We start from the raw sequence: 12,418 nt of genomic DNA on the forward strand, positions 1-12,418 counted from the left end.
CCATTTTCGTCACTTTTTGCCCCGTATCTTCGGAACGGCTAGACCTGCCTTTGCCAAAAACTAATCAGCAAGTCTCCTTATCAATACGAATCGAATGTTTTTTGAATTATTCAAATCGGTTGATCCGTGTTCCCGAAATCGTCGACGAAAATTTGTATCCGCACATACATACACACACGTACATACGTACATACATACATACATACATACATACATATATACATACATGCATACATACATACATACACACACACACATATACATCCATTTTTTCTAAGGTATGCCAAAATGTTCAGAAACCTTTAAAACGTAAAGATATATAAAAATTTTCATTTTCGATTTTTTTGCGATTACTATAACTTGCCCTACTGGAAGTTAAAAATCGCCAAAATCTGAATTTGCGCTCCGCACTTAAGCGTAGGTTTCATGATTCGTACGTATCTACTTTAAAAAACTACGTTTTAGGAACCTATCCATAATGAATGAAAAGTAATGTAAAAAACAAATTAATTATATTCATACAATTTCAGATATTATAGGTATGTTTGAAAGCGTAAAAAATTGAAATAAATTTTTGAATATTTTACCTAAATAGTTGAACTGAATTTTTTATTGATTAAATTGGTTGTGTATACGTTTCGGGAAGTTAGTGAAATTCGCCTTAATCGAAAATGCTACTTACAACTAGTTTTTTATTGTGTAACTCAAAATTTAACTTCTGGGCGACATTTTCTGAAAAACGGTCGAATCTAAATTGAAGTTAATTTTTATACTCAACCGATGTTTTAATCACGTTTTTAATTTTTATGTAATTGCAAGAAATAATTATTAGTATGAGTATATTAATATTAACAAAAATATATTGTTTGATATAAATAAACATATTTTATACTACCTTATCGTATATTTAACATCCCGCAGGGTAAATTGTAGTAATCGCAAAAAAATCGAAAATGGAAATTTTTATATATCTTTACGTTTCAGAAGTATTTGAATATTTTGGCATAGAAATGGACACAGTTTTTGTCGACGATTTCGGGAACACGGATCAATATATCTGAATAATTCAAGAAATATTCGATTCGTATTGATAAGAAGACATGCTGATTAGTTTTTGGCAGAGGCAGGTTTAGCCTTTCCGATGATACGGTGCAAAAAGTTCCAAAAATAGTAATTCAGTTTTTGAGAGAACGGAGCGTTCGATTTCAATAATTCAGAACAAATTGGTTAAATATTTACGAATGCAGGTTCAGCGGTTTCAGAGATCGAACAATGTAAAAAAGCCATTGGCTGTCAAATATGATTATTAAATATATGCATAATAAATTAACAGATATTTTATAGAGATTTTAATAATAAGTAGAAATACTGTTTACATTTCTATGGGTTTCGTATCAATTTTCGTATCAATTTTCGTACCAAATTGTTAGATATTTCGTCTCTAAAGTACCAAGCATCACGAATGCTTTGAAAAAAATTCAAAATTTATAAAAATTAGTGGTGCGCATGGCACCGTGCCTTAAGGCAAATTGCTGGAATTTCTCGTACCGTAATTAAACATTCGAAGAATAAAAATAATCAGTCAACAAAAATGTCTTCAGAACTTGTCATTTTTTGCACTTTTTGCTCCGTATCTTCGAAACGGCTAGAACTGTCTTCGCTAAAAACTAATCAGAAAGTCTACTTATCAATACGCATCGAATGTTTTTTGAATTATTCAAATCGGTTGATCGGTGTTACCGAAATCGTCGACAAAAATTTGTATCCGCACACACACACATCATAAATTTTTTCTAAGGTATGTCAAAATATTGCTCGGTATCTTCGAAACGGCTAGACCTGCCTTCGCCAAAAACTGATCAGCACGTCTACTTATCAATACGAATCGAATGTTTTTTGAATTATTCATCGGTTGATCGGTGTTCCCGAAATTGTCGACGAAAATTTGTATCCGCACACACACACATACACACACACATACATACATTTTTTTCTAAGGTATGTCAAAATATTCAGAAACCTTTGAAACGTAAAGATATGTAAAAAATTTTATTTTCGATTTTTTTGCGATTACTATAACTTACCCTACAGGAAGTTAAAAATCATTGTATATAAAAAACACATTTTTTTCAAAAATATTTAGTTTATTAAAAATTTCATGACTCAAAAATCTAATTTGCTCAAATTTTTTAAAAAAATTTAAATTTTTTTTAACATTTTTTTTTAAATTTTTGTTACGGTAGATTCCAGCAATTTGGCTTAAGGCACGATGCCATGCAGCACTACTTATTAACTTCCCGTAGGGTAAGTTATTGTAATGGGCCGAAAATCGGAATTGAAAATTTTTACATTTCTCGACGTTTTGAAGGTTTCTGAACATTTTGGCATACCTCAGAAAAAATGGATGTGTGTGTGTGTGTGTGTATGTATGTATGGATACAAATTTTCGCCCACGTTTTCGGGCGTACGGATCAACCGATTTGAATGGTTCAGAAAACATTCGATTCGTATCGATAGGGAAAAAAACTGATTAGTTTTTGGCAAAAACAGGTCCAGCCGTTTCGGAAATACGAAGCAAAGAGTGCAGAAAATAAAAATTGACTTTTTGAGAGAACGGAGTATCCGATTTGAATGATCTAAAAAACATTCAATTAGTAATGATTGGGAGAAGTGTTTAATAGTTTTTGGCAAAGGCAGGTCCTGCCATTTCAAAGATACGGAGCTAAATATGTAAAAAATGGCAGTTTTTGAGAGAACTAAGCGTCCGATTTAAATGATTCAAAGAACTTTCTGCTTGTCTTAACAAAATAATTGATTTTGGAAAAAAAAAATTCAACTTTTTTTTTTTTTAATTTTTTGTATATCGAAAATAATTCAGATTTTATTTTTAATTCTGACTATAGTTCTAATATACTTTACAAATAATTTCAACTTTGCAATTCAGTTTATATAATTCTTATAAATATTAGACAATGTTACAATATTTATAATAATCTATTTGAAAACATTCATTATTCCTCGAACATTTCGTTACGGTACGGGAAGTTCCAGCAATTTGCCTTAAGGCACGATGCCTTAATTGCCTTAAGACAGAATTCCACTTACAGCTAGTTTCTTAATATTATTAAATGTATTTTATACTATCTTACCGTATATATTTGTTTGCAATGTTTCGTGTAAATACTGTAAATAAAGTAAAAATTTTCGCTACCTGTTCGTTTCCGCAAAACCCGTAAATCGTGTGCAAACCTACATAGAATCGTCGTAAGTATGTCTATGGGGCTATGGCACAGCCGAAATCATAGTACACATATCTGATAACGAATAGCAGCTACTAGTACAAACGCAGCGCCCGTGTTCGGCCGCGTTTCTCGTCCAATGTACAAGGCCGGCCTAGTGTCCTCTCTTTCTTCACAACGCGTCAGACCGAACATCGTGCCGACTGCGGCCTGTGCAGTCATAAGTTAAATACCTTTAGCATCGACTCGTGTGTGTCAATTCACAAAGTTTATTGATTCTTAGCTAGGAGTGACAGCCGAAATAATCTAGGTGAGTATTATATACGAAGGTGCAGCGTTCATTAAGTTCATTATTTCGGTTTTGATGCTAGTAAACGAAGCAGTGTTTGTAATAATGTAGTGCAAGTGAAGTTGTTCATTCCTAATTCTAAATTATATACTAGCGACGCGCCGCAAAGTAATTAAAAAGTTTGAAGAGAAGAAGTTGTACCAGGCGTTTTTAATCTATATTTATGGGTGTTGGTATTAAAATCTAATACGAATCAAAATATTAATTACCGTGAGTATGTATATCTTCTTTGTAAAAGTGTTGTAGTAAATGAAAATCATTCGCATGAATATTAATAAATGAACTTTTATTACTTTAAAAATAATTTTAATAATTCACGATGTATTGAAAATGATTTAAATGTAAATGAAGCATTGTTCATTTTTGAAAAAAAATCTATCGATGTATAAAATGAAGAGTCATCGAAGGTTCTGTTATTGAATTATACAATTCAAATAAAAACATTAAAAAACTCAAAAACAATGTAAGCTGAATTTCTTTAATGAAACGTTTTGTTTACGTATAGAATTTTTTTTATGTATATGCAATAAAAATACTATAAGGCAGCGGCTTCCAACCTTTTTGCACCCGCGCCTAACGGTATTTTACACTTTCGCTACGGTAGTGTTTTCCCCAGGAGTGACACTGCTGTACATAACAACAAGCCGCCCAGTAGCGCTACTGAACGAACCAGGCACAACAACCTACTTCTTCCTAAAGATTCTCCGATCATTTTCATCAAACGTGTATTTAAAAATTAAAAATTATACTTCTGAAAAACTAAATAATACAATGACAAATTGAGAATTGCAATAAATTAACTCACAAGGAGAATCAGCTCGTCGCTCGTCTCGGATTTTGACGAAACTTGGTATAATGGTCCATTATACGCCCATGGTAAATTGACCATGGTTAAATATAAGAGGCTTATGAAAAGCGATTTAATTATAAAAATGAATTAAAGTTTGCATTTAAGCAGCAGTATGCATAGCTTTTGCAATGGTTCCTCGTATCAACTCGGATTCTTCTTATTAGGGTAATAAATTAGAATGATATATCTTGTCGGAAGGGTTGACACACTGGATGTCGCCTATAGGGGGACACCCGTATACTCAGACTGTTACGTCGACAACTATAGGCGTCACTCGTAGCGAAAGAGTTAAAAAAAATGGTTCTTCTAGATTTTTCTACCAATCTAATTTATTTGATGGACTGCGTAATAATATACAATATTATGTAGAATTATTAATAAAAATTATTATTATTTCTATTATTTTTACAAAAATTTATTTTATTTACTTTTAATACAAAAATGGTATTTTGGAAACTTCTTGAAACACCCTCATGTCCCATAGCTTGGCAATCACTGCCATAAGGTCATTCTTATACATAAAGATCGATATCCAAACCGTGGATTTGGAGAAAACTCCTCATATTGGTCGTCCAATACGCGAATTATTTAAAAGAAGTAAAATAAGGTATTTTATAAATTATTTTTATTTACTTGTTTATGTAAAAATAAATAAAGAATAAATTATATGTTGACGCAGTTGTATGTATTTTATAATACAAGTACAAGTGCGTTTAAAATCTGTTATTTATTTGATAAAATGATGAAATTTGGTAAATAAACAGTTAAAAAACGAATTTAACGTATTTTCAAAAAAAGGGCAATTATATTTAACTATTATTAAATTCACAGTAATAGTTGCTTCTTTAACGAATAAAGAATATTATGACCTATATAATTGTATGTAGTTGCTTTTGTCGTTATGCCGATATATATTTAAGTTCTTAATAAATCATTGAATTTAATATTGTAATAAGAGCAATGATTTAATTATTTATTGGACTATATAGAATGTATTTTGCTTCGTTAGAAATAATTTCTCCAACTTGCTATTAATTATCTACATACATAGCATCGGATAATTATTATTGTAACGCAAATAGCAAAGTGCAAATTATCATAACATATCATTTAAAGATTAATTTCATAGTTCTTGTTCTAAAAATAAATATCACAGATTTCAAGAACAAAGTTTAATCTTCATACCATAGTTTCGCGCATAGATAATAAATTAATCAATACGTTACAAGTAAATCTGGATGAATTGTTTGTTGTACATAATATACATATGTTTAATCTCTTAATCACCTTGAAATATTTCCAGAGTATATGTATCTAAATCATGAATCTGCATAACGACATTATCGTAACAAATGACACGTTTTATTTGAGATAAAGTCTCAAAGTACAAATTGATTGCAATAGCGCTTCACTTGATTAGCAAAATCAATTATTTTAGTTAGTTTTTAGGGCAAATAAATTTTGAGCGTTAATAAAATAATATTTTAACGTAACTATAAGTATGATGAAACGACAATTAAATTTTATAACAGTACGTTCAATGACAAAATAAATATCTTTTACGTTTACTTTTCACGTTTATCGGCTGCAGCACTCTGAGCAGTTTGAAAGAGGGCGTCGCTTAAATAAACTCAAACTTATCCAAAGTTTGAAGATATTACAGCTATATAATTATCAAATGCAAATTTTATTATATATCTGTCAAAACTCATCTTCTTGACGTCATTCGAGTTATTGGGGAATGGCATTAAAATATAAATTTCTTGCATATTGTCTGCACTTCCTCTGCACTGCGTTTATGGTATGAAAATTTAAGTACCAGTTCTTATTGCAAAGAGTTAAAAAAGAAATTAAAAAAAAATCTATTATACATTTTCCGACTACTGTTCGATATCGAAATATTTCCATGTTTCACATTCCATTGCCATTTTTACTATGAACTAATAAAGGTAATTACTGTAGATATGTCTTTTACTCATTCGTCGTGAATAAATGTTTCTATAAAATACGTTTCATTCCTGTTGAATAGCAATTCAAATTGTCTATAATGTTGAACTGCGTGTATAGTCGTCTAAATGTGTCCACCACTTGTGTTTCAAAATTTATCATTTTGAGTGAAATGATTGATAATTGCAATATGGTATTGTCATTTTTAATTTATAAGTACATTTTTATTGATGAATGAACAATTTTAAAATACGCCTATACCACCGTTTTACGCGCTTTCGATCTTACACGGTAGATGGCAACTCCCCGTTTTTTGATCAAAACTAAATTTTATGTGCGTATAAGCTAGTTTGTTTAAAATACCAAAACAAAGAGCACGATTGCTTTTAAACTTTGTTTTTAATCAGTGTTTATATAAAGTTGATAGCGTAAACTTATTCAAAATGAGAAAATAACAATTATTTTTTATTATTGAAATAAATTAATATTCTTAGAATTTATTAAATCTGTTTGATATTAAATATATTATTTATTTTTCTTTGAATGTTTGTGTTATTCAATAGTGATTTTCTTTTAGCACGGTTTATCCATATAAGATTGAGTTTTTCGAATTACACGTTTTTTATGGAACCTATCTTTCGTATGAAGCGGGGTATAGGTGTATGTGTTGTGCCTGGTCCGTTTAGTACCGCTTCTGGGCGGCTCGCTGTTCAGTACAGCAGTGTCATTCCTGCGGGTTAATATTTTGAATTACTTTGAAGTAATGCCTAAAAAACACAGCTGTATAAAAATATCATGTTTCAATGAATTTTGAATTTTACATTTTTGTTTTATTTTGTGGCCAAAAATAGAAGCTTTAAAGGCGTGCAATAAGTGTAACTTAAAAACAATTAACAATAACAAAACTAGTTTTGAGCATATTATAGCCCAGCAGAGTAATGTGTATTCAGGATTTTTGTTGCAAAATTTGTTCGCTATAAGCGAATACAAATATTCCGTCTATATGGGAGATGCAAAAACTTAACGCCTGAAAGAATTTATTGTGCCCATATAATAGTGTTCAATAGCGTAATATCACTCTCAGGAAGTTAATAGCAATAAACAAATTCAAATAACACTGGGAGAAAATAAAAATCAAATATAAAAATCAGAGCGGTGTAAATGCAGCTGAAAGAATGGTGCCGACATAATAAAACAAAACCGTAAAAATAATAAAAACTAATAGTATAAAAACAGCGTACAATAAAAAAATAATGAAAACATTTCAACCCAACAACGGGAAGAATTTACGACAGAAATGCATTCATTTACTATTGTCTAGTGTATGATTATTTTTATAAATAGAATATAAAATATTTGAATGAAGAATATTATAGAATAAATTAAGTATTAGTTTGAATTCAATGTTATTCTAGGTACAAAATGGGTCTGAAATCAGATGCTGTATTTGATAGGATAAAGGGATTGCTAGCAGACAACCCAGACAAAGCCAAATCTATTAACGGAGTATTTGTTTATAACATCACAGAAGGTGGAAAACAAGTAAAGCAATGGAGTACGTATTCGTATAAACATAATATTCATATAGAATAGGGGTAGTACGGAAAAATTACATGGTGTTTTGTAATTTTTTAATGCTATTATAATCACTTTCAATTGTATTTACTCATCTTATTACATTCATTAACTACCAGTAACATAGTCTTCTATTTAATCAGGAACTATAATAACATATTTATTAAAAAAAGTGCATCTTATTACAAAAACCATTTTCTCCATATATTAAGAAGACAGTTTATAAATCTCTTTGGGACGTCAGCACATGAGACCAAAGGCTACAAATCATACAACGTTCGCCGGGCTCCTTTGGTCTGTTTTTAGAAATAGTTAGAGCAGAAGTTAAAAGCCAATCACCTTTGACAAGTTTAAATTTTCTTTTTTATTAGTCTCGAATGAACTACCTAACCTGCAGTGCTTTTGAAATAGTACTATGTCATGTTGCCTATTGTACTTGTATGTCATTTTGTGAGAACAAAAATGAATAAATATTCGTAATTCCAATAAACATCGGATAATTACAATGAAATTGATCAAAATCGCAAGTGTTGGCATAAGTTCATTGATTCCAATAGATATAATTACAAATAACAACGAATAAGCCCCAAAAACATGACAAAATCACCTTCAAAATGAACTTTGGAAGGCGTGGTGATGCATGTTTGAACTGATTACTGCGACAATAATATGACAATGACGCTCAACATCTGACAAGATTGTAACTATAGCTTTTTTCATGTTATACAGTCGAGAAAATGTTAATAAAACTTGCCAATTTTTATATGAAGCCACTATATCATTTTGACCATATACACCACATTTAGTCAGTATTTTTCTAGTATCAACTACTGCGTTTTGATAATTATAATTTAATTTCATAAACATTTAATTCTCATGGTTGGAATTTTGTTTAGATAAGTAATTTGGAAATATACTTTCTGAAGGAATTAAATAACTTAGAATAATTATACTTATTTATATACAATTGGCTGTAGGAAAATTTAAAGATTGATTCGAATCATTACGTTTATGTATATTCTAATACGCGCACACAACGTTATTTCCTTAATTCAAAAGTTTTTTCTTCTGTAAGCAATTCTATAGCAATAAAAAAAGTATTTCAATTGGCAGTTAGCGAATGAGAAAGTTCACAATTAATATTTTATGGATTTGTGAAGTGCCTGTGTTTGTTTAAACTTAGAAAAGTTTAAAATAAACTGGCATACAACACGCGAAGTTTTTCAACCAGCTCCGATAGCTTTAGTTCTAAAGTTCCAGTTATAATAGAATCACACGGTTTAACGCAAACTTATAATGTGTTTATCACATTATACTTTTTTATTTTAAGAGCTGGGGTGGTTCTCTCAAGTGCATTTTTACATGCAGTGGTATTTTGGTCTCGCAAGTTTCCGTAAAAGAATTTAATATTTGTTTCTTTGTTGATCGTAGTCTTATAGCGTTGCGAAGGGAAGATCGACGCTTTCACATAGTCGTCCAACGTGAAAACGACCGGGAAATAAATATTGGAAAAGTCGGAATAATTGAGGAAAAGCTTGATTTTGTCCCAGTCATGCTTTTCGTAATTCTGTGGTAGGGCTTAATCGATCAAAACATTATAATTTTAGGTTAAATTTTATTTGAAAAATGCATAGTTGTACTTATTTCAGTCAATGAAATTAATTTCGAGTGAAAATAGCTAATATTTGTTTTTCGGTTGTAACTAAATTTTTATATAATATGAAATAAGTATCTATTTTTCCAACACGATCATCATTATTACGCTCAGTCTATAATATAATACTTCAGAAAATAAAAATCATATCTGCGCAGATTTCTTATTTTTATTAAATTATTTCTTCTTCAGTTTCCAAATAAAGTTTTGTTCTGTAATTTTATCCATTTGCAGAACTTTTAATTAGAAATATTTTATCCAAAAGAGAGATATAACTACTGCAGAGTAAAAATTATATTCTTATTTACGAATTGGAGAATATTTTGACTGATACTCAATTTTTCACAGCTATATAAATATATAAACTAACTATTCAAACTGTTAAAACATCTTCAGAATATTTTTTTTATTTGATCTGGAAGTTTTAAATTAAATTTAAATTCAACCCATTTAAGAAATCAAATCACGAGAGTTTTTTTTTACAATTACCCGACTGTTTCAGGTAGTATTCAGGTGACCATATTATATCGCAGTAGGGGTTTTTTTAAGTATTTAATCACGAGAGTTTTTTTTTTACAATTACCCGACTGTTTCAGGTAGTATTCAGGTGACCATATTATATCGCAGTAGGGGTTTTTTTAAGTATTTTTCAATAAAAATTGTAGATGACAAAGATATAATAAAATTATTTAAGGATATTATAAAATCAGTTTTATTTTAAATCTTTTTGTCGAATCAGAATTACTAACAAGGGCAATCTCAAGTTTACTCTTATAAGGTTTTCATCAAACTTCACATAGCGATTGTGTTGGTAATCAAACCAAACACCTTTAAATGTTATAGGCCTATGAGATGTGGTTCAATTATAAACATTAATTAAAGTTTTTAAAAATAGGCCGGGAGCCTACTGCGTACAAAACTTTTTCTGACCTTTCAAAATATGTATTTTTGCAGATCATTTTCCATTTTAAGCATTTTATAAAAATTTGCCAAACTTACTTCATGATTAATTTTAGTAAGTAATATGGTTAGTGCATATATTAGAAGCCAGCAATATCCATTTTCACTTGAAAATATAGATGTTATATATTTTCAATTGAAGCTAGTCCATTTTCGGCACTGCGGTGTGAAATGGCAATAGGAAACTTCTCTCACTATTCTTTCCTGAATTGATTCCAACTCGTTTAACTCATCTCATCTGCCATTCTAATATGGCAGTCATACCCATATTAAAAGCAGCATCATTGTTTCGGTTCATATGTTTGTAAAAATTGTTGTAATTGTAATGAGTATGAAAAAAAAAATCAAGACGAAAAATCCGGGGCAAATAAAGCTTTTGGAAAAATCCGAGATTCTCCCGGCTACTCCAGATGTTTGGCCACCTTAGTAATGATTTAAATAACTTAAAATGTTAAAACTAGAATTATTTTTTCACTATATGAGTTTCATAATCTTCATTGAAAGACACACAGCGTACAAATATATGTTTTTATTATTTATATTTTTATAATGATTTTCGATTTTAGCCATCGATTTGAAGAACTTGAAATTATACGAGGGACCAGCCGAGAAGAGTGTTAAGGTGGATACAACACTAACTGTGTCTGACGAAGACTTCGTCGACATCGCCCTCGGCAAACTGAACCCACAACTCGCATTTATGAAGGGAAAACTCAAGATCACCGGAAACATAATGCTTACGCAGAAACTGGTTCCATTGCTGAAAACGGAAGCCAAACTGTAGAGTGTCAGATGTCTGACGAACATATATTGTGTTACGCGCATCATGTGAATATGACTGAATATGAACGCGTCCATGCATAATACAATAATAAACCATGGGAGGCTGGATTTTAGGACAATTTTTTTTATCATTTTATATTTAGTTAGCCAAATAAATGTCTGTATTATATGAAGATTGTATTGTCTTTACTTAATGTACCTACTTGTTCTTAAAATATTTATAATAAAATCAATTTCACTACAATGTTCTATGTTTTTTTTGTAATTTAGTTTTCTTAAAAATTAACCGAATTCAAAAAGAGGTAAAACCTGTTTATTTAGCAATTTAATGCATCTATTTATTAGGTCAATTCCAATTCCAGGAGACTTCTCAGTGGTGTTGTCGAGCCGAAACATTGTTCGGGTACGTTTTTGGACAGGAACGCTTTTTGGAATTAAAGCTGATTTCTGATAACGAGCATTGGATGACGTATTGATTTTTTTTTAATTTGCTGATTTTTTTTATAATTTCTGACGGATTTTTATATGTATTACTATAAACAAGGGTTTGAACCGAGCCCGAACCGGAACAAACCGGTTTGTTTCTCTGCACAGTCGTCCGGAATGTTTTTTGTGACTGAAACTTTAGCGTTCCGGTGAAAAAAATTTGCACAACACCACTGAGGCTATTGAGCATTTGGATTTTGGAATTTGTTAAAATCAAAGGCAGTGTTTTTCACATAAACTGCGATGATTTTTTCCTCCAATAAATAATTTCATCGCACCTTTCAACTTTCTAAAAAAAAATATTTTGTTGCACTTTAAACGCACAAATTTTGCCGTTAATAAGTGAAATAAAACAAAAACTCGAATAAATTTAATGGAGTAGTTATGGAATTAATAGTAAGTTCTGTTAATGGTTATATTTACTAACTCATCATTTGGCTGAAGTACCATCGAAAATATGCAAAAGTGGCTTCGTTTTTCAAACCGACTTTTGCTTAGGTAAAAGTTATTAAAAAAATGTGGTTGTATTGTATGTGGTGTAGTGTATTATTCATAAAACATATTGTTAAATAATA

General features: G+C 30.3%; 1 protein-coding gene across 1 annotated transcript; it reads left to right on the plus strand.

Annotated features, from left to right (window-relative positions):
- Positions 1 to 3,351: 3,351 nt before the first annotated feature.
- On the plus strand, positions 3,352 to 11,601 carry LOC113378075 (peroxisomal multifunctional enzyme type 2-like). The gene is made up of 3 exons (XM_026618587.1): positions 3,352 to 3,549; positions 7,801 to 7,940; positions 11,141 to 11,601. The coding sequence occupies exons 2-3, from the start codon at positions 7,808 to 7,810 to the stop codon at positions 11,356 to 11,358; spliced, it is 351 nt and encodes a 116-aa protein (XP_026474372.1). The 5' UTR covers positions 3,352 to 3,549; positions 7,801 to 7,807; the 3' UTR covers positions 11,359 to 11,601.
- The last annotated feature ends 817 nt before the right edge of the window (positions 11,602 to 12,418 follow it).

This window comes from Ctenocephalides felis, unplaced genomic scaffold (genome assembly GCF_003426905.1).
Source record: "Ctenocephalides felis isolate EL2017-DRISC unplaced genomic scaffold, ASM342690v1 CF-g0.4_SCAFFOLD_01886, whole genome shotgun sequence".
In the NCBI taxonomy this organism is placed as follows: domain Eukaryota; kingdom Metazoa; phylum Arthropoda; class Insecta; order Siphonaptera; family Pulicidae; genus Ctenocephalides; species Ctenocephalides felis.

Excerpts from the sequence above, each read along its gene's own strand:
- LOC113378075 (XM_026618587.1), top strand. The coding sequence starts at position 7,808 with ATGGGTCTGAAATCAGATGCTGTATTTGATAGGATAAAGGGATTGCTA. Across the intron at positions 7,941-11,140 it reads AAAACAAGTAAAGCAATGGA|CCATCGATTTGAAGAACTTG; the intron begins GTACGTATTCGT and ends TTTCGATTTTAG.